Genomic DNA, 25,300 nt, shown 5'->3' on the forward strand with positions numbered 1-25,300 from the left:
TATTCTGATATTGTAATCTTCTTTTATTCACATCAATCAAGTCGATTATTTTGTATTTTTAAGAAAGCAACTCATATCCTAGTCCCACAAGTGAAAGATGTATTTTTGTACTAAAGCGTCAAAGCGCCACACAACCTTAGCGAGCTCGGAAGCCTAGAACGCAGAGCGTCGTTGATACTCCCTTGACAGCGATTAATTCAATAAATTTAGGACAAAGGAATTTTCAATCAAGGATGTAAAACCCAAGACAAATAAGTGTATCTCGAGGATATCGTCGTCCAGATTCACGAAGAAGTCGAATCCCGCCAAGACATTCCTGCAGATATCCAGAAAAGATTGCCGCGATGAGGGTTTGGACACGCTTGGCCGGCACATGCTTGCCTATGTCAACCGTGGTAAAATCAAAACAAAATGTAGGCCAGTTTAGGATAGACCATTTCCTTCCACACGGGGTGGCAACACCCTCGCGTACAGTGAGCTGCAGTAACGCAAGCCACACACCATCGACACTTGGTTGCGGAGCTGTATCCGTGGACAAGCGCGAGCTCCGCTTGCATGTCGTCATCTGCTCGCTGTAAAGCGTGGCTTTGGAAGAAGCTATTTAATCGCTTACGCCCTCAGCTGTTGCTACCAATTGCTAGCAGGTTAAAAAACCATGTTCTGAAGAGTGCCACGTCAATATTCGGTACGCTCGTAGACATTGAAGCTACAGCAATCTGTCTGGTGAAGCAACGCCTAATAAATATTTTGGGTGCTAGAGTATATAACGAGATCACTATGCAAGTAGAAGTCGAGTACTTCGTCTTTTTACTGATTTTAGCCAAGCAGTCACTACCGAAGGTCCCAAACGCAAATTTTGGGATAACCATACCCGTCCGAAAGCACTTCTCACCAAGTTTCGGATGCCCATAACCAACCGAATGAACCGTTCGGAAAACCTTGGTTGGCCGAAAATAGCGTTCGGTTTACCGCGAAATTATGTAGAAGATGTGTTTAGAATGCAAATATGCTAAAAATTGTGGTTTTCCGTATTTACGCTTTTATAAGCTACAAGGCACCCCTTTGGTTAAAAGAACGAGGAGTAGCTACATAGTTTGATAAAGAAAGCAAGTGACAAAAAATAATTTGCAAATAATCATCCTCGGGTGAGCTCGGTCAACCAAAACCAACCGACCCTTTGAGTCGGTTACCCGTGCCCGTCGGATTATCACTCGTCAAAACTTTCGGCTAGCCATACCCGTCCGTGGTCACGGCTAAACCTTATCCGAACGGGTACGGCTAACCGTTTTCGACGTCTGGTCACTACTACTGATTCGATGGTTCAACCACTAGAATTTGACAAGTACATGAGGGCGATATAAAGTGTGTCAGGAAATAAATTGTATCCCCCGTTGCTTCACGAGGCAGATTACTGTATCTCTCTTGTAAGCTAACAACAATTTTCAATGCAAGTTAAAAAAAACTGGAGAAAAAACACTTTTAAGTCAACCACCCTTACTAAAATAGTGAATGTTGAGGGGGCTATCCAGGACAAGATAACAATCCTCCGCACTTGGTAGCAGCTCAAGCAATGGTGCCAGCATATCGGCTTCGTAGCGCCCGCTCACCACGCGATTCGTGTCATCAAAGTCAAAGTACAAAACACTGGGAACTACAAGGCGTTTGCCTTGTAGCATCTCAATGAGGTTTGACCACTTGCTCCCTCCACTGGCGGTTTTGAGCTCAGGAAACGCCGAGTGCAGCGTTTTTTCAGTGATAGTGAAAGCACCGTTCATGAAGGCTACCACTGAGTTTCCAACCCCGCGCTCCACCCTTTCCAGCTCGATGACGTGGCTCTCATGGTGCTGCGAGACGAGGCGCCAGTCTTCCAATGCCACTTCCACCATACCCGGCATTAAACAGCACGTTTGGTACCGTAATTGCCTGAAAGAACTGCGTCTACACATACCCTGGGTCGTCGCGGAGCGTTGTGTTGGCACTGCAGAGTTCCGATATGGAGGCACATGGGTAGAATTTATCTTGGTTCGTATACGGCTCTGATCAGGCCGAAGATCAGAGCCGTAGATCTGAAGTATGAACTGATCCCTTTACTATTGGAAGGAAGGTTTTGTATGGGAAGAATCTGAATGCATTGGATGACTGTGCTAGTAGCTACCTGGCGTGGCCAACGTAGATACTGAACAAAATGGGGAAGAAGTTAAGTGCTTTGGAGGGCTGTGCTACTAGATACCAGGCACGACCTAAGTGGAGACTGGAGTGGAGTCGGAGGCGCGCAGAGCAAGCGCCGTAGCTTCGTCCACGTCGCTGTCGATGTCGGTAGGAATATTGACGGGCTCTGGGAGCTGGATCCGCTCGCGAGTAACGCTGCGGGCACGGGCGCGGGGTACGTCGCGAACTCGGCGAACGTACTCGGCTGCTATCGTCTTGATGACGGTCACAAATGTGGCCATCGAAGGGTGCGGAGTAGGAAACCTACTGTTTAGCTCTCTATTGAAACGTTCGAGCGGGTTGTTGGTCCTCGCAACGAGCTCGTTGTCGAGACCAAACACGTTCCACACGTCAATCGTGTACTTCTCCAGCCACGTCCTCTCGAAATAGCCCCCAAATTCCTCCCATTTCGCAGTAGAGTACTCAGTTTTAGCTAAAATGCAGCGCTTCTTGATCTCTCGCCTCTCCCACTTGATGCCTCTTTCTACTTGTTCATGGTCAATTACAGTCAGCGTGTCTAACACGCCGCGTGTCATCGCAATTTTACACTCCTCATCAGTTATTGCATAGCGTTTCATTGCACGACGGAGTGCCTGTTTCATGTGGAACAAGCACCCCAAGACAATAGCGTTTGGGAACTGAGTCTGGAGGGCATTCATTGGCGCGGCTTCAAAGTCGCACACAATCTCCGCCGGCTCGAGCTGCTGATCTGTCGCTTGGACAACAAAGTGGACCATGTCCCAATACGCGTCTTCAGTTTTTGCAGTGCTCAACACGTAAAATACTGGCACACAAACACCCGAAGCGCGATCATGCACCATGAATATGACGCATTGTGCGTACCCCTGGGGTACACAACGAAATGTACCATCGACAAATAGCATCGTTCCGTGGTAGCGTAGCAGGGATACCAGTGCTGGGTGAGCCTAGCCCAAAAGGCGCGTGGGTTTAGTCACGTCCTCACGGTTTGCCGTCACACAGTGGAACTAGAAGATTGACACTTCCTCGTCGAGTGCAAGTGAGAGTGGTGGGATCTCAATGGATCCGTGTACGCTACCGGAGTAGTGTTGGTTCCTCACATGGTGAACACGTCGGACAACGTCAGGGTTGTCGCCACCGTAAAACCGACTGCGAAGCGTCTCCCACACTTGGCGGGCTGGCCACGCTACATTTTCAATCGCAAGGAGATCACTCTGTGCTTTCATCTCGTTCTCTACGTTTCTGATGGAGCTCGTAACGACATGGTCGTTGCACTTATGCGGTTTTACGGCAGTGTAGCCCATAGCAGCAATCGTGTACTCCATCTTCCCCTTACAGCCTTTTCGATACTTAGAGCAACGGTAGACAATCTTCCGCTACGAAGACCATGCACGCACGTACTTGTAGCTCTTGAAGTAGCAAGTCGTTCGCTCTGCACGTCTCGGCCCCACGCCGCCGCTGTTGCTGGGGCCACTCACGACCTGAGCACTGGGCTGCAGGTCCGTCTCGGCGCCACCAATTTCCTGCGCGCCCTCATCTCTGCCGACCTCCTCCACTCCGTCATACAGTCGCTGCCCCGCCGCATCACCACTTGTCTCCTCTTGGACACCCACGTCTGCACCTTGATGCATCTTCCCGAATGAGCGTTCCTCATCACTTCGCCACGGGTCTTCAGATCCTTGCTCTGATCATTAATGAGACAAACATCAGACCGGAAATCAGGCCAGTTCCGTATACGAACCAATTTAGAGCTAACCGGCACATGGATGGAATCCGGTCCGGAACATTTGGCAGTACTCTACCACAACCTTCAGGGCAGCATCGTCGGAACACTTAAGGAACGCTGTGTCGCTTGTTTTCTAGGCGGTTGACTTCTTCCCGAAGCCGCGCGACATGGCCCTCGAGCAAAACAACTTTACTCTCAATTTTCTGCCGGTATCGCTGCTGTGTTTTGCGTCGACGTTGCCGGTGGAGCATCAACAACTTTTGTGCCGATTCTACGGTCTCTTATCCTTCACTGGCTGTCATTGTGCTACTAGCTGACGGTTTGCTTGCTGCTGCGAGGGTCAAATGGTTGGTGCTTGAATGGGCTGCTTGGGGCAATAGCTGTCCATGTTGACGGTCAGGCTCGGTGAGGGGTTACAATTGAAAGAGTTTTCGACGCGCAGGTATTACTCCAGTCACTGCGTCGCTCAGAGAATAGCAGTTGGGCGGAACAAATGAGCTGCCTTCCATGAGCTGTCGAGGAGGTGAGAGGAACGACGAAAGTTTCGGAATAAACGCTTTCCAGCAAGCGGTGGTATAAATTAATTGCCTCTCTTTTCTAAAACTCATTTGGTGTCATCGCTTTGAACTTTACGCGAGTCATCAATTACAGTAGCACAAGACACATGGTCGACGAAAATCATCATCAAACGTCAAGCATACGAGGCATAGGGGGTGCATCTGGTTGCCATCAAATCGTAGGAGCTTTGCAAACGCTCAGTGCGTTATGAGCTTTGAGCAGGACGTTACTGGATCACCTGCACAGTTTCAAGTGACATGCGCATATTACCGTAGTGTCGAATGACAGCACTTGTAGGCCAATGACGCTGGATAGGGTACCTGTGCTTAACGCCTCGCTCGGCGCAGTGAGCCCTCACGTCGCGCCTGCCTGGTGTCGACACTAATTTGAGATATTTCTTCAGATACAACCTACGGTAGGTTGGTAGGTCCTACTAGAGGGGTTAGTATGAATTTAGATACATTTCGGACTTACCGACAATTTACTTTACTTCATTTATTCAAGAGCAGAAAAAATCGGCAAAACATAGATCGCTTTTCTATTGGACAGCGCTCTTATCACGTACACACATTACGCACCTAATTAGGTTCGGTCATCGTTAGTTGCGTTATGGGTATCACATAATGCGTTATGCAAACGGTATTTCTTAATAATATTATGGAGATATTAAAATACTGTACCTCATTCTTGATTAAATTATTCACTACGATAGTAACAATTCCACAAGATCTACCCTCTCAAGGAAAGTTTGCAACGAGTCTCTACTTATCATTGTACAAAACACTCAAAATTATGGCGTTTAAAGAAAACTACCAAGTACCATAGCACCAATTATAAGCAAGTTCAGTGCAATATCTACAAGCAATCCTATCGACAAGTACACTAGTATATACCAAGATTGCTGCTCAGCACTGTCGATGCATCTTCCGTACTCCCCAAAAGCTCAAGCAAAAGTGTCAGCAGGTCTGCTTCGTAGAAAACGCTGTCGAAGCGACTGTTCTCGTCATCCCATTCAAATCGCACGATGGTGCGAATTCGAAGTCGTTACCCAAGAAGCGTTCAGGCAAACGCTGGCAATCCGTTTTCTCCACCGTCTTCGTCGGCACGGAAGAGTGAGTTGCGTAACATTTTTTCCGTGATGGTGGTGCCGTTGCTCAAATAAGCGACTACAGTGTGTTCTGTGCCTGGCTCCAAGCGCGCTAACTGGATTTCCGCATTTTCGTGATATAGTGAGCGGTGGCTCCAGTTTTTGAGCGCTGCATCGATGCCGTACCCGTCGTTAAACGCGATGTTAGGAGCCATGGTCGCACGTACAAAGCTTGTCTGGACGAGCTCTTTCTCCCTGACTGCATCTATGCCGTTACGGAAAAGGCAAAAGAACTGCGCGGCTGCCTTATACGGCGATGTATTAGAAGCCACAGTCGGTGGCGGATCTTTGGATCATGAACTTTTACTGATTTCAGAAGTTTCACTTCTGAGTGAAGTTCTTACTTCTCAGTAAAGATGAAGGCGCGTTTTGCATGAGCTAAGGTTTAAGGAAACTAACTCATTATAGTTATCAGCCGCGCTTCGCTGGCTGGGCGCCCCATCGGCGCCTTCAACGCTCGCGACATTTGCTGGATTATATATTGGAGACCCGATGTCGGAGTAAGTTGAATATCAACATGAGACCTGGCCCACGGGTCGTCTGAGAAGCTGAGAGACACGGGCCTCTGCATGAGAAGAAGACTGAGGTCCTTCTACCGGTTGTAAGATCTAGTGAGGGCTCTGAGACAGCTAATTTACTTCCAATTTTCCGACGCTGGACGAAGCAGTATGTCTAGCGATCCCAGACGTGGGCGACTACGGCGAAGGCTACGACGTGGTGCTCGAGGGCGTGGGGCTCGAGACGGCGATGGCGCGCTGGGAGGATCGCAAGGTCATAGGCTCTTGACGGCGGCGGCCGCGAGTGGCGAGCAGGAGCAGTTGGGGCTTGACGGCGAATCGCGGAGTGTAGTGACCGGCTACGGACCAATGTGGAATGCACCACGGAAGCGTCCCCGGTACGATACCGAGGATAGGCAAGCATCGGCCGGTGGAGCCATCGCGACCTAGTGCTGGAAAGCGATTCCGCCAGAATTTCAGCTGGTACCTACCGGAAAAGCAGGCAGTACGAGCGACGTTACGAAATTGCAAGCGGTCAGCAGTGACCAAGGTGGGACGCGTGGGCGGAAACCCGGCGGAGATCCACACTTCCGGCGTCCGGCGAAGACGTTGAAAGTAGAGGCCAAGTATGGCGGCGGGCAAAACGCTACCGGTACGGCTGCGGCGTATACGACAGAGAGGCACGGCTCCAGAATATGAAACGGTACCAGGCGCGACAGACACAGGCGCAGCGGGTACCGCTCGTGCTCGCCCAGGGACGGAGTGCTTCTATTGCGGTCGAGAAGGACATTTTGGGCGTGGTTGTCGGTTGAAGCAGGCGGATATGGCGGCTGGACAGCTCAGTGCAGGGCAAAACGTGAACGAAGGACCGGGAGCGGGAAACGCTCCGCGGGCCAAAGGCAACCGGCCTTACTACTCGCAAGGTCTGGCCCGAGAAGACGACAGGAAGGTTTGAGGCGGCACGCACAGTGTGTAAGGAGACGAGAGTCGGCGGAGAGCACCCGCGTGCAGCATCGGCACATGGTGGTGTGTGCAGCTGGGAAACGAGGTGAAGGCGCGTACGAGTGAGAACGGCGCCATGACGGCTGAGGCGGTGTTGATGTGCAGTGACAGTACGGTGGACGCGGGCGGCTGCACCAGCGTGCCGAGCAAGGATGAGGTGATGGCGGCCGTCAAGCGACAACTTGATAAATGAGAGGAGACGCACGGCTGGTATCTCTGTTCCGCGAGCAAGGAGACGAGGCGGCGACGATGGCGCTCCGAGGTGCCTGAAAGAGGCCATGTCGGTGGAACTGGGCAAGGTCGACAGAGAATGGGCCCGAGTGCTGTTCGTAAGAATGAAGGACGAGGAGAGAGCGAGTGCAAGGGCTGATGAGGCCGCGCAATGTGAACAGAAGCGACGGAAACGCGTCAATCACGCTAAGGCGCGCCGGGCGAGGCGGGCCGAGCGTGAAAGGCTGGTGGCGTAGAAGGCCGAGGGCGATGTTGCGGAGGTGGTGACGTCGGCGCGCGGTCGCACAGTACAGTGTTGCAGGGGGGGGGCGTGGAGAACGATGGGCGAGTGACTGAATGTGCTGCCGCCGGTGGATTATGTAGAGGGCTTCACCGGTGCAGTAGCGAAGGATCTTGAGTGTGTCGTTTTTGAATTCGTACGCAATACAAGCAATTTATAGAAGTCGACGCACTGGTGGTGGAAGGCGCCACCACCGAGTTTCTACTGGGGGAGGATTGGTAGCTGCGAAACGGAGTCAAAATCGACTTCACAGCGTGTGAGATGAAGTGGTACTGCAACGACGAGAAGCGGATCATGCTGTTTAGCTGCAGATATGGAGGTCAACAGGACAGGTACGCAGCGAAAGTTAGAATTGTGAAAGCCGCGAAGGTCACGACGAACACGTGCAGACGAGTGGAGTTGGCAGTGGCAGTGTCGGAGGGCACGGTGGGCTTGTTGATGCCTGCCCGGCGCGTAGAGCCACACCTGTTGCCAGCTCCTACTCTGACGACGGTTGGGGGCGGCCGAGTAGCAGTCCCGGTGATGAATCTGGTAGGCAGCAGAGTGAGGTTGCCGACACGAGAGTTATTAGGAACGTGGGCACCAACCACATACGGCATGGAGATACTTGAGATGACAGGATCCTTGTCCCGCGATCGTGTGAAGCAATGGTTGTGAGACATTGGCGTGGACAAGGGACCGCTGAGTAACGAAGACGAGTTGGACATCGGTAACACGAGGGATACGGACAAGGCGTTACCACGGCGGAGGAACATCGGGTCATCGACGACAATGTTGACTCAATGCTGAGGGATGAAGTGGTCGAGAAAGGTCACGGCGCGTGGGGTTCCCCGCCGTGCTCGTGAAGAAGAATACGGAATCGGCCGGTGCGCTACACGCTCGAGCACCAGGTCGAGCGTGTGAGTACGGCACGCAACCGGGACGGGTGAGTGGGCAGAGATGGCTTTCCACGAAGTGTTCGAGGAGCTGGACGACGCCGGCAAGATTGAGGACGATCTTGGAGCGGGGGATTACGTGTAGTAGGGTGATCTACGACAGGGACTCGACGAACTCGAGCGAACAGTCGGTCGAGGTGATCGGTCTAATGGTCGAGGATGGCGTGGACGACACCAGCAAGTTCGGTGACGTGTGAGTGCTGTAGATGCAGTGTGGTGGCGGGAGCGATCCAGCAGGCTGGCGCCACCGAAGACAGGAGGTAACCGTTGAAGTTGAGCGACGTCGAAGATCGCAAGGAGGGCGGACGTGGGCGACAAGCGAGCGAGGACAGAAGGCAAGGAAGCGAGGCGACATCAGTAGTGTAGGAAAGGGCCCTCTCAGTAGAAGTAAATAGGCGACGGTGGGCTTCATAGGGAGGAGACCGGGCGTGTGGCTGGCCACTCGACCATCAGCTGATATTGTTCTCGATTGGTGAGCAAGTAAGACTAATAAAGGAGAGTGGCGCCGAAGCACTGGTTCTTAAGTGCAAAAGAGGGTGAGGCAGGGTAGTGCAATAAAGGCGAGGGCAGAAGGACCAGTAGGTTGGCGAGGGCCATGGAGAGAGACCATGGGGTCGTAGCTGTCGTCCGAGGCGGCTAAACTCAAATATGACTTGCCGTATGAAGCTCACGCTCAGTGCATGTAGTATGAAATACGGGTTCACGCTGCGAGACACAGCCCCCACACCGTGCCGATCGCCGATAATGTGTCCCCCTCGCTGTTCCTACCGTTTGGGTGGCTGATTTAAGGGCCAGTATCTGTCTGGTAGACTCCCTGTTCTGCCTTCGAACACTATCTGAGGGATCCACGCCACCTAGGTGCTGATGTTGACACAATCCTGCCTAAGGGAGTCAGCTGCTCTGGGCGAGAAAGAAGATAAGTCCTCACATGGGACATAACTACATTAGAAATAATACTGTAGTATTGTGCGTTCTACACCTTTGCCAATCCTAATCGGCGAGATCGTAAAACAAAATGGACTGAAGTAACTAAAGTAACAAACAAATTTTGAACAAATATTTGAAAAAGCGCTTTTAGAGCAATGCAAATTTAGTGTAACGCTAACCACTGGCTTCGAGTCAGTACCAGACTTTCGGAGCGCCACAATCATGCTAAGCGAGCCGAAGCACGGGCTTGCCGCCCGAACGCGGGTGCTAGACGCTTACATGATCGGGTAAGACTGGGCTCTGATGGCGGACTGTAACGGCATTCCAGCCACTACAGCCCGCAAGATTGTCAAGCGTGGGACACCGAACGTCAAGAGAAGAGGTGGTGCGCGGGCAGCGTGCACGAAGTGCACGTCTGAGATGAAGGAAGCGATAGTGGAGGACTTAGAGGAAAACTGCTTGTATACACTAGTGCAGATGCAAGAGATGTTGTGGTTTCACTTCCTAGCTCGCAGCAGCACATCTCTCATCAGCAAGAAACTATGTGATAGATTGTATACAGTCAGGTAGGTATATATGTGTATACCGTATCAAAGATAATTAGCACTAACTACAGTATGTATTCTCTGGACAGGTTCGTGTTGAGCTCGCAACGTCTAATAATGAAGCAAACATAGAGAAACGAAGAGTGTTTGGAGAAGCGCTGCTTGTGCATGAGAAGACGGGGTCTTTCATCGTGTACTAGGACGAGACAAATTATAACCTTTACTGTAAGCACTCTCAAGGACGAGCACTGATTGGACAGCGAGCGGTCGTCAAGCTCCCACTTTTTAAGGGTGCTAACTTACAGCTACAGTGTGCTGTTTCTCTGGAAGTTATGCTGGTTCACTGGGCTAGGCGCCGCGGTAGTATAAAGATGGAAGTGAACGCAGCGTTTGTGGATGACGTGTACGACGCTGTCAAGGAAACTGATGTTTTCAAGGAGCATTTCGTTGGCAAGACGATCGTTATCATTTTGGATAACGCGCCAGCCCATAGCCATACTGAAAACCTGGTCAAGGGCAGGGGAGACCTGGAGTTGTTGAGGCTCGGGCCTTACTCGCCCATGTGCAATTCAATCGAAGGTATGTTGTATGATTAAATGATGTAGGTCTTTTACTCATTAATATTGTGCTTTTTGTATGTTGTAGGCTGCTTCAGCGTGTTGAAGGCGCGTATTAAAACTTACCTCGCCATGAACAGCAACCAAATGTTCAACCTTCCCTTTGGAGAGATGTCTGAGCGCCGGATGCGTTTGCTGCAGAGTGCTGTAGACCACTGTATGCCCTGCATAAACATGCGTCGCGTCAATAAAATGGCTCGCCATTGCGCATTGTCGGTCGCACCAGCGATTCGTGAGGAGCTTATGAAGTACAGTACGTAAAGATTCACGCTAAATCAGCATTGCTCTACACTAGATTTTCACAAAACAATGTTTTTTAAAAAAAATGAAAACTAATTTTGGGTAGTTCTGGACTTTTTAAAAAGGAAATTTGTATGCGAGTGACGATTAGGATTTGGTCACAATAACAAGACGATTAAATCGTCTCAATTGTGTGGGCCACGTCATGTTGGTCCCCTTAAAACTTAAAATTTAAGAGGACCAACATGACGTGTGCCCACATAATTGAAATCTCACAATAATGGCGCTTGCCCTCCGGTTCGCTGAGGAAGGCGAGTTCAGGTTCGTGTTTCTTGTCCTACCCACTCCATATTGCTTTACTCACGTCACTCCTCGCTCCCTCTGCACTTTCAGCTCTCGTGCATGCGACATTTCTCCCTTTGACGCTTCCGATGTCGCTCCAAGCAAAGCTTTCTTCCGTGTAAAGTTTTTGAGTTTTTGTCACAAACACTGTACTAACTCTAAATGATGCTAACACTTGGTCGTTTTGTCAGTGGAGTCGCCCCGTGCGTCATCTTCTGGGCCATCAAGCTGACAACCCTGTCAGGATCAAGACTCTCATTGTTGCTCTGCCCGGAGCAGCCCATCAATTCGTGCAGCAGTTGACGGCCACATGGACTTCAGTTGGAACTCTGGTGACCAGCGATCAACCCATTGTACTTACTTGTTTAGTCATTTACTGGACCAAAAGTCGGTATTTTCACAAGCTTATAATTGACATTTTATGTATCATCAGCCGCCTTGCAAATTGCAGAGTAGCACGAGCTCTCCCGGTGTGATCCTGTCAAAGACGGGAGATAAGGTCTCCGAGGAGAACAACACGTTGGCGCTTCTAGTAGGACAAGATGTTCCTGTGGCTGCGACGTGGGTCTGGTTAAAAACTCTGTTGGCGCACGTGGATGCAGAGGAAATTGTGTGTCTGGACTCGCAGCTGTCCACGATCTACGCTGCAGACGAAGAGGCTGGAGCCAAATTGAGGACGTTGGCATCATCTACTGTGACGGACGAGATGAAGATGACGACGCCTGTGCGACCTCTTGAAGTGCCGCAGTTTGTCACCGGTATACCGGCGGCACTGCTGACCCACGTAAGTTTCGTAGACGATACCCGTGTTTGTATAACACTCACGAGTATTCTGTGACTATCGTAGGGCGAGCTCCGCAAGCGCCACGTCCGCTTGTTCGTGAGTGTCCGTGACGTGTCGACGACTCCAATTGACATAATGCGTAGCTTTCTGCCGTTAGCTGCGTCGTCTTCGTCGGCGCTCGCCGCCCTGGAGCCTCCAATGTTCTTCAAACCCAGCAGCAGAGCAGCTGAAACCGGCTCCCTCAACGTGCTCTACACGTAAACTGTGCAGGGCCTCTTGGCGATTAAACCGCCATGGCGAAATAGACGGATATTTCAAGCACACCTTTGAGTGTATTTGTAGGGAGAACTGAAGTGTCGTGGCCTTAAAAAATAATAGCGTCATTGAAGCCAAGAGCTGCCGTGGCAGGGCTTGAGGTTTTTCTCGTCTCTTAATGGACAATCAACCGAAAGCGGCGTCAATGCGCCAATTCTCGACGCGATTCCTGCCGAACGATGGCATTCCCGAGTACAACGCGCTCTTGGACTCGCATCTAGGCAAGCGACGGGAATTTCTTCTCGGGAACAGACATTCGCTGGAGTTAATGCAGCAGACTGGAGTGATTGAACGCGTCGAGGCCCAACCAGACAACCCCAACCAGTACGTGGTGCACATAGCCGACAAGCCCATCCACAGACGCAAGCGGCTGCCTCCACGTTGCGTCTCTGGGCCCTTGCAACTCCCTGAGTCGCAGACGATGCCGTGGCGACAACATTCCGCCTCGAGAGATACGCTGGAGCTCAGACGAAGAGATAACGCCCATGAACTACTGGGCAATAATGGTAATTGTTACGATGTGAGCGCAGCCAAGAGAGCGAATGCTGCCACGTTAAGAGGATTGAGTCGAAGTTTCAGCTCGAATACTGTGCTAAGTACTTCTTGTAAACCGGTATTAAAGTCAGCAGCAGCGAATCGATTAGCGCTTTTCGGCTCCACCAAGTGCAGTGCATTGCTAGAAGCTTCTGCTATAAAACACCGAGATTCGACGTCATCTGAAGCCTTGGAGGTGCGTCCACGCAGTCGCAGTGCAGCGTCGACGAAAGGAGTAGTTTCTAAGAGATCGATATGTACTGCGAATACCGGTACAGTTAAAGGTACCGTGGAGCATTTACTGGAGAGTGATGCGGCGTTCATGACTCAAATCCGGACGATGAAGGACCAACTCGCGGAATTGGAAAGTAAGAAAATGTATTTAGACTCGGAAATCGGTAATTTACGACGTAAATTACGCGGTGTGAACGCTGTCCGAGAGAATGACGAGGCTGTAGCGCACTGCTCGTCCATCATGCAGCATCGATTGTCGAAAGCGGAAGAAGAATTCATGAAGCTCGTCACACAGCAACAAGAGATCAAGAAAGACGTGGATCGAGTGCGCCGTGAACTTTTGTCCATGCGGAAAGTGCGCCAGAAACTGCAAGAAGATATCGAGGACGTGGCGCAGGCGAATCAAAGCTATGAGGAGAAGATCTACGCATCAAAAAGTGTACGCAATCAATTGTCAGAGGAGCTGAGTGAGCTCGAACGCAGCGCGGAAGCGGAAGTGGAGGCCCAAAGACTCAATCTGCCGCCTGAAGAAGCGGTGGTTGTGGATGTAGCCAAGCTCATGGGCGCAGTGAAAGAACGACGACACGCGCTGGTTGGGCTCCATGGGCCGGGGAGAGCGCTGGCGATACTGCAGCCTAGCACAGCTACACCGGTTAATGGAACGACGTCAAGAAGTCCAAGTGATCGACGACATCCCAAGACCCTGGTGGATTATTGTGTACGAGTTTTTATTTTACTGTATTTTTTTATTTTACAATATTTTTTTAACATTTATTGTTATGAAGACTGCATTTCGAGTACTGCAGAATTCAATGGGATGTTCAAATGTGGGGGCACTGGAAGAGCAATTTTCGACTACAGAGGAGCAATTGCTGTCCAAGTATAAGGCGAATCTTGCGCTAGCAGACGAAGTTTCGGCGTTAGAGAAGGAGATTCTTGCGGTGACTAACGAAAAGAGAATGAACCGTGCGAACGTACGCGGAGTCGCCCAAGCGAGTGAAAAGCTCGAGCGGGATATGCAGATCCGTATCCAGAGTGTTCTCGCGAGTATAAAGTCTTACAATGAGCTGCGTGAACAGAGGAATCGAGAACACGCCAAGCTGCGTGCCATCATGTTACGGTGTCTAGACGCTCTACAACTCGACGTTCGAGGGTCCGATCTTCCCGACACTAACACTAATAACGGGAACTCGAACCGCACTAGATCGAAGACTCACTGGGCTGACGCCCCGTCTCCGGAACTCTTGGAAATGTTACAGCGGAAAATGACACAAGTTGCAGTCACACTTAAAGTCAAACACAGCTCTCGGATCCTGGAGATCCCTCCCGAAGCGCTGAGGACGAATCGCGGACACGACGGTCGACGCAGTAACATGTTCTCAGCACGAGAGACGTCCAAGATCGTGCTGGGACCGCGTGAACCTTCGGGCTCTGCGCTGTCAGCCATCCTCGGTACAGTTCAACCGCCATCCATCGAGAGCGCAGTCGCTTTAACGGAGAACGTGAGCATGATGGAAGTGATGCGTGGACTGCATCGCTCTGTTAGTCCTGCGCACAGGAGAGCAAGTTGTCTTGCGCTGGATGCGCCAGATCTGGGCAAAGTGGGCAGTAACTCTACCAGCGTTACCGGTAATACTGCGCCAGCTGTGGTGGCTTCACTCAGCGCTGCTGGGAATGAAGCGAGAAAGTCTGTTCCAACCACGTTACCTCCCGTTCAATTACGCAGTAGATCTTCGTTGGCTGCGATGATCGAAGCAGAGGATGAAGACGACGAGGACAAGGATGCTGACAACGCGAGTGAGGGCGTGAAACTAGAGAAAAATGACGGTATTGACGAGGAGGTCAATGGTGATACGGATATTTAGAAAGTGTTGTGCTCTTATTGAGGACAATGACAGAAGTTCAGCGTCTATCGTACTGAGGTCGTGGGGATACGTTTACGCGAACGACTAAGTGGCGGAGCTAGACGATTGTTTCCAGCTGACTGTTGTCGGATGAGCCTTTGCCGAACAGTCCGTGGAGTTTGGAGCCACTTGGCACACAGCGAGTTACCATAGCGTTGGCACGTGAAAAACCGTGAGTAACTCGCTGTTTCGTCCGCTGAAGCAGCAGGAAAGATCCGCTGAAAATGTCCACGTCGATCCATTTCATCGTCCATGGATCGTACGATATCCCAGTCGCTAGGACTGAATAAATCCAAGTGGGTAGCGTCAAATCGATCGCTATTTGGGTCTTGTACAGCTTCGTGGAGCTGGCGATTCGCTGAAGTGCTTCGTGTGGTTTTACTGCGTCGAAACTGGCGAGACGTACCGGTATCTTCCGTAACCGGTAAATAACTTAACTCAGTACGAAGATTAGCAGGGATGTTCTCTTTTGGTACGCTTGCAAGGGGCACCTGTAGCCCCACCAAGTGGAACGTGTCGCTTAATAGCAAACCTTTGACTCGGCGATCAAGTGGAGAACCTCCCATTAGAGACGGAGACACGTTCACCTCAATGAGCCAGGGACGAAGCTTTGAGTCCAGCATGAGGTCAAAGCCAAAGAGTTCGTAGCAAGAAGCTTGGCCTGCGAACTGGTGGAAAAGCGGCGTGAGGTGTGCTTCAGCAGCGATGATTGTCTTGCACACTATGGCTCGGACGGGACGCATGAGAGTCTCGGGATCGTCCAGAAGTTTTTGGGATTGAAGCACGCGGATCAACGCCGATAAACTCCATTTACTGCCAGAGTCTGCTCCATGTGCGTCTGCGTTCTCTACGAATCCATCGTTGCTCTTGTTGATGGCGTAATTGGTGAGGTGAGCGAAGCGATTTCGCGGGTTTTTAAGCGAGTACGGCGCCGTACAGAAGCGAGCGATGCCTTCTTGGAAGAGATAGATACGAAGAGGATCCAGACTAGTGACGAGGACGTATAGTCTGAGATCGAATTTGTAGCGTTGACCGTCTCCCAGAAGCAGAGGATCCGAGAGGTATCGCTGCAGTAGCATAGTTTTCGTGGCAATTTTTGTTTTTTTCGGAACTTTACGAGCCTCTTCCGACATTTTACAAGCGTCTCGGTGTGTTAAAACGCGAATACCACGACCACACGCAGATGCGGGCGGTTTAATGATCCAAAGCGGTTGGACCGTAGCAACATCGGATCCGTTATTGTTCGACACTGTTGGAGGAAATGTTTCGGTTAGAAATGCCTCGTTACGCTCCAATGCTCGTCGAAACGAATCGAGTTGATCTGGCAGAGAAAATCCTTCCGGAAAGAAATCGTAGCTTGATCCAAATCTTCGACGATAACTGGTCAAAATCTTCAGCAGCCGATCTTTTCGACCAATCACCCACGGATCTGGAAAGTGATTAAACACTTGCGGGTGATCACCTCGGAACTTTACGAACTCGGTTTTGGGAGCAGGTTTCGCCCATGCCAAGTGCCACGCGGTCCATTTCTTCCTCGTACGAAACAACCCAGCGGCAGCGAAGGCGTTTTTCACACAGTTGCGCTCCCAAGACGTTCGGTAGAATAATTGAAGTGTCTGTGCGTCTACCGTGGTGACGACTTGGCCTCTGTAGTCTCGTACAACCCCGAGAGATAATGGGTAGTCGAAACACACGGTTGGATTGCGTCTAAGCGGATCATAGCGACTGAATAGAAGCTTGACGACAGTAGCTGGTGGACACTTCTGACCGGGTTTCAACGTTTTAATTGGTTTATCACCCTCAGCTGAACCCATCTCAGTATCGTCACCACTCTCTTCGTCATCGGCGTCTTCAACGCCGCCATCTTCAGCGTCGTACTCGTCTTCGAACTCTTGCTGCGGTTCACAATGTCCGGCAGAAATGTGCGACTGGCTCGAGGGGATGGGTGATTTACCAGAAGGACTTGTGGTGGCGTTTAGTGTGGGAAGAAAGTCGTCGATACGAAGCAGTCGACGACGCAGACTCACACGCGTCTCCATCGATCTACTCCAGAGGTCGTCTCAGAGATTCCACTGCTATACTGCTACATCCGTTTCGCCTGATGAAGACGAAGAGCCGTCCTCAGCGACTTTTGAGACTCAGTAGTCAAGTGGGTTGGAGTCGAGCGATGCTTCGAAGTTTAACAGGAGGACCCGTCAACATTTTCATGAGGAGTAATCTGATATTTTTGAGCTTCTATTTTAAAGTAAAATTTTGAACATGTTAGGATTCAATTCTTTTGAACGTAAATGAACACCAAGAGAAACGTACCGGTAATTACTGCTGGACAGCACGCAATGGATTTTGTCGAATTCGCATCCTGTATGACTCCGACCACTTTGCGAGCGCATGTAGGCTGCCTATGCGCTCGTGGAAACGGCTGCTAAGCCATTCGTTTTGAGCGTAAAGCGTACACAAACAAGTTTAAACAGAGTGTTCTACAGTACTCCGACAGCACTAGCGTCAGAGCTGTGGTGGAGCAAGCCTATAAAAGACCGACATAGACGCCACTGGACCACCTACCTTCGAGGTCAACTGGCCACCACAGCGCTAACGTAGAACAGGCATCTACTCCGTTTGACCTTAAGGCACCAAACCGTAGCACAGTCACCGAATGGATTGCTAGCGCTTGGGATGACATTGCGGCATCGATGATACGGAATGGCTTTACGAAATATCAAATTGGCGACGGTGACGATGCTGCTGACGCTGAAGACAGCCCGGACTTTCAGCAGGAGGTTAATGAAGCTGTTGCAGAGCTCGAAAAATGTTCATTACTCTCAGAAGTAGGTAGCGGCGGTGATGTAGTGGATAGTTTGGTTGATGAAGACGATGACTACATGTAGTACACTGAGTGAGGGGGAGGCTAAAAACCCAGAACCCAAACCAGGTTGCTACCCCCGCGGAGGTTTCGCTTTTCAGCTCGACAATGCAAGAAATGCTAATAAGATAAAGTAGGCGCGATTCGCTCCGCACTCTATATTTTCTACTACACGGGCAAACGTTCATTCAATAAAAAATAAATAAATCCAATATTTTATAATTTTGCTGAGTACTCACGTACAGATTTGTATATTGATCAATTAAAATGTCATTCTATGACATCTTACCGCTAATGACATAAGCATTAGGGTATGCCTGTATCAGATATTAATGCATAAACTATACAATGCAATTTGTGTTGCTGCCCTCGCGATTACGTACGCCTATTTAAATTAAATGTTGCTCATATAATACATAAAAACTACTTCGAAACTGCACCCCGTTTTCGCGCCCTTGGATCTTTGTTAAACTTCCGGATGTGATGATCCTGAATCCAAATGAACTTTCGTTTGTAAGATTTAATTGCAAATCATATATGGTCCACCCCCGCGAAAACGGGGTGCAGTACTGTACCTGTTTGAATGGCGGGTAAATGCGGGCTATAAAGTTTTTCAGAAGCAGGGCCATGGAAATTTGATGAGTGAAACGTAGCCCACCCTCTTCTAGTAGATACTGTCTGAGAAATATTAGACTGGTGAGCGAGTCTTCAGTGCTGGCTGTTGTCACAAAAGCTGACGAAATGAGCAAGTGGAGGTAGAATTTCAACTTTAAAGGGTTAAGTTACCAGCTTCGTCCTCACACTGTACTTGTATAAAATATGGAAATCAGCAACCACAGCAAGAACATCACTCTGTCGGGATCGAGTTGAGCGCAAAATCTGAGATGTTTTATATTTGTAAGGTGTACTGCATTGCAGTCATGGTGGCCAACGCTGAACTCTAACACCCATGCTTCGCCGACTTGTATCTCCGGCGTAGTCGTGCCTACTCAGCTCTCCTCTGTTCATGCTCTTAGCTGCTGTAGACTGGATTCCTCGTCCCATCTCTCCTTGTTATTTGCATCTTCCACCCACCGACGAACAACCCCAGCATACAAAGCTGACACTCTGTTCACCAATAAATGATCGTCTACTGCCTCTGTATTATAGACCGAGTTTGTGGCCGTATTCATAGTGTAATTTTACTATCCAATCCGCCTTTTTTTTATGCTGTCGAAAGTGATGTCTCCAGCTCTGCACCTGGCATGCATCTGCCAACTTCCTCGCTCTCATGTACCAAAACATCAGTACTCGAGTCTTCGGCCGATTACATCGCCTCATAAAACCCAGGATCACCTCACTGTCACCCGCAACCTTGACGTTTGACAACACCTTCTCTGCTGCCTGACTTAGCAGTTGGTGCAAGCCGATAAAATCGGCTACATTATCGGACGTGCGAGTATTGCCAAGTGCAGTTGCAGCCGCCTACAGAACTCACGGTATCGTAGACTCCCCCTTTATCTCAACAATGACACTGGCACTTCCTCCTGCACCTGGGTTGCCGCGCGAACCTCCATCGAAGAAGCCGGTGCGGTGCGTGTAAGGGCATGCGCCCGTTTCTGTATACCCCGACTTGCTCCGCCATCTAGTTGCTATGTGGGATACCACCTCTTGTCCAAGGTACGATTCCGCTACTAATGGGTGCAACGTGAGATAATACCTGCAATAGGCATCATCAATGGCTACCATCCACCAGCATATTGCCCCTTCCGATGATGTTTCTGCTGTGCATCCTGATTACACGATGTCTACATTCCAGCGCCATATTGCCGTTAGCGTTACCGCGCTTATAAGTGACCAAAGATCGTTCGCTACCTCCTACATTACACCCCAGCACTCCTCCTTGATGTGCTGCCCCCACCGTATTATCCAGCTCGGTACTAATTCAAGTCTAAACGATATATTCTCTGGAGCGCTTCATCAGTTAGCTTCATCCCATCTGTGTTTCCTGTACCAAGCCGCGCGGGCCCATACTCTCCAAAACGCCTTCGCGTCTGGACAAGCTCACACCATATGTTCTTGTCCTCGGTCCTGTCTCGCCTGACAGTGCGTCCCTGAAGAGGTCTTTCCTGGCCATTCAAATCCAGGTTGCGGTTTCCCTGGCCAAAATTCTCGCTTTTCCCGGAATTTAAATTTCCCTCCTCGCTCTGGAGGTTCGATAATTGGTAATAGACCCTCGCCAATTCTCAGGGAATGTTGTGGGCCGGGTTAAAAATGTTTCCCCCGCCCCATTGGAAAAAGTTTTTCCGGTTTGTTGGGGTTTCTAGTGCCTGCTAGCAATCTCCCTCTCTATCGTAAATAATTTCTCTAACCTTGCGCGACTGCCTCCACCGCGCCCATAATGTCCTCATGTCGTTGGGCCAAGGGTGCTGTGTTATCCACGTAGTTCCTCCCGTCACCCCAAGGTGCTGCTTAGCTGCTCTCTCTAGTGGTTGGACTTGGTTCTTTCGGCAAATCGTCTGCACCGTTGTTTCCCATAGGTGCTTTGCACATGATATGCCTTCGTCTTTGACAACCCAAACATTATGATGGAGATACTCTAGTCCATGTTTCACCTTCAGTGTTTCCGCTTCCTCCGGTCGAAAGCTGATTTTCGGGTAGAGACAGACAAAGCTCTCGGTGTTGATATACCTGCATGCTGGTGAGTGGTAATGAGAAATTCGTCGGCTAGAACGTTAACGTCCCACCGCTTTCATAAGTGGCTGTTATCACGTCTTTCATGGTGTATGTCCGTCTCCCAGCTGTTAGCGCAGTAAGTTTCTTCCACTTGCATGTGATGCCTTAAGCGTCCCGTGGTGTGAGGGACCCTTGTGTGGTGGACCCATTCTGATGCTTGAGTACCGATCTCATTACTGCTGATGTCGGCGCCTTTTACCTCTGCCTCCTCCTTGCTGGCCATATAGTACGCCTCAGCCACAGGACGCCTGGTCTTCCCTATCGCATCACCGAGTCTGACGTCTTTCACGGTCAGCAAGAAACAAGGTGACACGGCCGATGTCCTCCGCCCTCCTGTAGAATCCGCCTAACTCTCTGTTAGCATTTTGTATGAAGTAAGTGCCTACTTTCCCACTACCATCGCTGCCATTGCGACGAGTTCTGGCTCTAGCTTCGTAGACCCTAGTCCTCCGTCTTTTAGTGGTAGCTCGGAGCATAAAACGCGACTTCCACATAGCATTTTTTATCCGCTGGTCTGCTTCCTTCACAATGTCGTCGTCACGTAAGCAATGTATCATGGGGTTCTGGGGCACGCGGTTGCTTCAATGTCAACAAACCATTGTTTGTCATTGACGCTGTCGTTACCAACAATGACATGGGTCATTGCTTTGACTTGCCGGCGCAACTTGTTTAAAATCCAATACAGCGCCTTGAACGACAAGTTGCCCTTCTTAATTATCACCGTGAAGCTATAGAAGGGTCCAATTTGACTACCGCATTGGTATATAAGGCCTCTTTCTTTTGGCGCTCGTAATCTATGAGCGGTAACATTCTCATGCCCAGAGGTATCTTCAATTTGATCCACTTTGTCGCTGCACGCTTCCATTTGAAATTGACTTTCCTTATTCTCGTATACGTGTTAATCTCCGCTCTTGCAATGGCTGCTTTGAAGTCCGCGGTCTCCTGCTGTTGTGGCTAAGCCGTCTCCGCACCCGTGTGTATTTCTTTAACGGCTGCAGCCTTAAGCATGTTGCCACCAATACGCTGTCCCGGCACCAGATGTGCATACAACGGGTACTCGAGAGACATGAGGATATCCTCATAACCTGCTAGTTCTTCAGCATCCATAGATTGAATGAGGAATCTGGTGCATACCGGTGCTTCCGGCTGGAGGTTGAAAATCATTAAGAGCGCTTGATTATCCTTCTCCGTTAGTTCGAGTAGCTCCCCTACTTCAAAACTCCTGGCTTCATGCAGAATTCGTACCAATGTTGGTACTCATTGTTACTCTATTCTGCTGTTCTGCTTGCGTCTGTCCCTTTGATAGCATGCTTAAGCGATCGAGCGTGCACTCGTTGCGGATTTGGTGTCTGTGAACCAGTCTGAATAGTCAAGTGCCTCAATCTTTGCTTCAGTACTTCCTTGACTTATTTTTTTTCTCGCAGACCCAAGTATACATCAGCTGTGATAAGCGCTCCACGTGTCCTTCATCGCCACAGTTCCAGGTGCTGGAAATGCCCTGGCACTGCTCCAGCATTTGACGAGAAATTTTGTCTCTCCACACATCCTAAGGGTCGCTCTGTCCTCTTCTTGTGCGTCGTTTTTATCTAGCGTAGCCAAATACGCTTGCTAGGTCATTCAGGCTGAACAATGTGTCCAACACGTAGTAGTCATGTGAAAATTGGCTCACAAGATATGTGAGCAGCTGCGCATATACCATACTGCCATCCCCCCTTGGTCGGGTGCACCCCGCCGTGGTTCCGCAGTATCCTCTAGCTGCGACTCCCCCGACGCCTGTTTGGTGATCTTCCTCTCCCGTCGTCCTCGTGTGGGACGTTGTGAACTCCACCTGCGTTCTCTTCGGTCACTCATGCTTGTTTTTCTTTCTTTTTGGATCCTCCCGTGATCGTGTGCCTCCATTTCTGCTCTTCATCCGCCTCTTTTTTCTTCATCGCGCGTTGGCTATTATCTTCTTTGCTCGTCTCCCGTGATACAGCTGCCAGGTCCATCACCGGTGGCTTCTTGCCCAAAGCTCTACGAACGATCTTTCCACCTGTGTCTGTTTAGGTTTTGATAGCAAGTTTGTAGGTCCCGAAGGTTTTGTAACCTTTCAAACACACCTCCAGAGTGTATAGCTTTCTATTGCTTGGTTCTCGCTCAGTTCAGAAGATTTGAGCGGGCACCAGCCAACTGGAAAGTGAAATCCGAGATGTTGCTTAAAAATATGGCCAGCCGTTGATCCCTCACCGTAGTTGAAATAACACCAAAGGGCACATGAGAGGCGACCTTTAGGTCCCCAGCCGGAAAGGTTCAGTCATTAAATACGAAAATTCAAAACTGGAAATACATAACAATTACAATCGTTTCATATTTTTAAAACAATTGCAACCTTCTTCCCAGTTTGAACCCTTCAACCTTATCACCAGTCGCATTCGAAGATTTCGCATCGTGATGAACACCCGAAGCAAAGGGCACCGACAAGAAAAAGCCGCCCCAGGCGAGTCTCTAGCTCGTGGCGACAACCAAAAGGAGCATGAGCAAGCTCATGTCTCCGAAACCAACGACGCAATCACGGAGATCACGGAGCATCTGCACACAATCTCGTTCGGAGAGCCACGAGACGCCACATCAACTGATTTACCCAAGATCGCAACTTGCAGTCAACTCAAAGAGGAATTGCCGGCTGTTTGCAATGAGGTTTTCCGTGTCCTGGGCTCTTACAACCTCGAGGCCACGTACCAACGAGCTCTAGCTCGGGAGCTCAAAGATCGAGGAGTGACGGTCTTCTCCGAGGTGGAGATTCCTGTCGAGTATAAAGGGCAGAGGGTCGCTACTCGACGTCTGGACCTCTACTTAAAGCTCGACAGACCTGTGATCCTCGAGCTCAAAGCTGTTGTGACGGGGCTCAAGACGGACCACATGAAGCAACTCAAGTTCTACATGACCCACTTCAACGTGAATGACGGATACCTCATCAACTTCCCTCACGTCACGGGGTTTCCAGACGACGACAACAGCGCGCACTATGTCGAGCGCGTGTTGCAGCCGGAAGGAGGAGTTGGAGTCAGCGACCGAGTCACCAGATCTTCCACACCTCGCAAGAATGCGATCCCCAGCATCATCCATGTCCACAAGACGACGGTGAGCTCGAAGACCGCGCTCGCAATGGCCAAGCTCGGATGATAGGTCTCATATGATCAACTAGCGCTGCAATTGACTATATCTACATATATCACACACATGTCTTTTAGCAGTTGTTTGCTTTGTTTGGAGAGAATCGGCAGTAGCAGGCCACATGGTAAAGCCACAACTTGTGGTCGCCTGCAAGTCCCGAGGAGTGTCTCTCCCTCCATGACGCAACCTACTCTGCTTAGAAACTAAGGCAACTTCTTCAGCTCATTCTCGTTTCCACTGTCAACTGCACACGCTTCTCCTTCACTCATCTAGCAACCATGAAATTCTTCCAGGTCCTCGTTTTCGCCGCCCTCGCCGCTGCTGGCGTCTCCGGACAAGCTGCCACCACTACGACAACCAACACCGGTGCGACTCCGTCTACAGGCGCTGCGTCTCCGGCAGTGACCCCCGCTACCGGAGCCACGGGTGTCGCTTCCTCAACTAGCGCGACTGCAGCTCCCGACACAGGTGCAACGACGGCTGCCTCTGCAGCAAGCACCACCACCACGGCTGCTTCCGGAACGGGCGCCACTACCCCCACCGTCGGCACCGCAGGCAGCGCCACGGCCGACACGTCGGTGGGAACCACAAGCTCAACTGGTTCGGTGGACGCAGGCAGCTCGACCACATCGACGACGGACTCGTCTTCAGATCCAGCGACCACCGTGTCGTCTTCCACTGGTGATTCGAGCTCTTCGGCTGCTTCTGCTTCGGCCAGTGCGTCCGGCTCGAGCAGTGCGTCTCAGATCACCTTGGGCGCGGCTGCTGCTACCGTCTTGGCCGTCGGCGCCTACTTCCTGTAAGCAGCTTGAACACTTGAGCACTGCCTGCATCTGTGAAATAGTTCATACGTACAAATACAACTCTTCACTTCCATCAAATGTCTAGCATGTTCCGTTAAGTGCATGTATTATACGTGCTATCCACGCTGACCAAAGCTCTTCTCACCTATCAGTCGGTTACGTTAGCGACGGCGACGGTCGCGACCGGGAGAGCGATCGTCCGTTCCCTTTCGCGCATCCGTGAGGAACTGGTCCAACCCGAACGGGTCGTCGTCGCTGTCTTCGCTGGGCGAACGGCGGCGCTTGCGGTTGCCGTCTCTGCTGCGAGATCTGGAGCGGGACGGCGAGCGTCGACGGCTACTGCGACCAGGCGAGTACGAGGGAGAGCGCGAACGCGCACGTGGCCGTCCACGCTCTCTAGAGTACGAAGGCGAACGCGACGGCGATCGCTTGCGTCCACGCGGAGCCGAACGGTCACGTCCGCGAGAGCGAGGCGGCGATCTGGACGGCGAACGACCACGTCTGGAACGGGGCGCAGACCGGTCACGTCCGCGAGAGCGAGGCGGCGATCTGGACGGCGACCGGCCGCGACGTGGGGGCGGCGAGCGCGACAGCGACCGAGTTTTCCGTGCGGGCGACTCGGACGGCGCCCGACGGGCATCGGGAGCTCGCGTCTTGTCAGCGTCTTCGTCCTCTTCCTTGACGTTGTCGTACGAGAACTGCACCGGTCCATCACGCTCCGGCAGCAGCCTCTGTGTCTCGGGAACTGATTGGTCCGCCTTGAA

General features: G+C 50.9%; 6 protein-coding genes across 6 annotated transcripts in view; 4 read left to right on the forward strand and 2 right to left on the reverse strand.

The window, feature by feature from the left end:
• Positions 1 to 6,110: 6,110 nt before the first annotated feature.
• On the forward strand, positions 6,111 to 6,565 carry PITG_04390 (uncharacterized protein; the record flags this gene model as incomplete). The annotated part of the gene is made up of 2 exons (XM_002905974.1): positions 6,111 to 6,118; positions 6,295 to 6,565. The coding sequence occupies 2 exons, from the start codon at positions 6,111 to 6,113 to the stop codon at positions 6,563 to 6,565; spliced, it is 279 nt and encodes a 92-aa protein (XP_002906020.1).
• A 4,607-nt stretch (positions 6,566 to 11,172) lies between these two features.
• PITG_04391 (uncharacterized protein) lies at positions 11,173 to 12,279 on the forward strand (the record flags this gene model as incomplete). Its single annotated transcript, XM_002905975.1, has 5 exons — positions 11,173 to 11,213; positions 11,286 to 11,352; positions 11,426 to 11,587; positions 11,668 to 12,018; positions 12,082 to 12,279. The coding sequence occupies 5 exons, from the start codon at positions 11,173 to 11,175 to the stop codon at positions 12,277 to 12,279; spliced, it is 819 nt and encodes a 272-aa protein (XP_002906021.1).
• A 172-nt stretch (positions 12,280 to 12,451) lies between these two features.
• PITG_04392 (uncharacterized protein) lies at positions 12,452 to 14,647 on the forward strand (the record flags this gene model as incomplete). The annotated part of the gene is made up of 6 exons (XM_002905976.1): positions 12,452 to 13,001; positions 13,146 to 13,693; positions 13,802 to 13,825; positions 13,887 to 14,254; positions 14,306 to 14,558; positions 14,609 to 14,647. 6 exons carry the CDS (start codon positions 12,452 to 12,454, stop codon positions 14,645 to 14,647), a joined length of 1,782 nt encoding a protein of 593 aa, XP_002906022.1.
• Positions 14,648 to 15,010: 363 nt separating this feature from the next.
• On the reverse strand, positions 15,011 to 16,819 carry PITG_04393 (tubulin polyglutamylase, putative; the record flags this gene model as incomplete). The annotated part of the gene is made up of 3 exons (XM_002905977.1): positions 15,011 to 15,397; positions 15,482 to 16,072; positions 16,118 to 16,819. 3 exons carry the CDS (start codon positions 16,817 to 16,819, stop codon positions 15,011 to 15,013), a joined length of 1,680 nt encoding a protein of 559 aa, XP_002906023.1.
• A 6,191-nt stretch (positions 16,820 to 23,010) lies between these two features.
• Positions 23,011 to 23,742, forward strand: PITG_04394 (uncharacterized protein; the record flags this gene model as incomplete). Its single annotated transcript, XM_002905978.1, has 1 exon — positions 23,011 to 23,742. One exon carries the CDS (start codon positions 23,011 to 23,013, stop codon positions 23,740 to 23,742), a length of 732 nt encoding a protein of 243 aa, XP_002906024.1.
• Positions 23,743 to 24,604: 862 nt separating this feature from the next.
• The window catches only part of PITG_04395 (pre-mRNA-processing protein, putative), a gene marked incomplete at both ends in the record, with an annotated part of 2,063 nt that continues 1,367 nt past the window's right edge, over positions 24,605 to 25,300 (reverse strand). The window contains one exon of the mRNA XM_002905979.1: positions 24,605 to 25,267. Coding sequence (XP_002906025.1) covers positions 24,698 to 25,267 — 570 coding nt within the window. The remainder of the gene's footprint in view (positions 25,268 to 25,300) is intronic.

The sequence above is a fragment of the Phytophthora infestans genome, genomic scaffold (genome assembly GCF_000142945.1).
Source record: "Phytophthora infestans T30-4 supercont1.5 genomic scaffold, whole genome shotgun sequence".
Taxonomy (NCBI): Eukaryota; Oomycota; class Peronosporomycetes; order Peronosporales; family Peronosporaceae; genus Phytophthora; species Phytophthora infestans.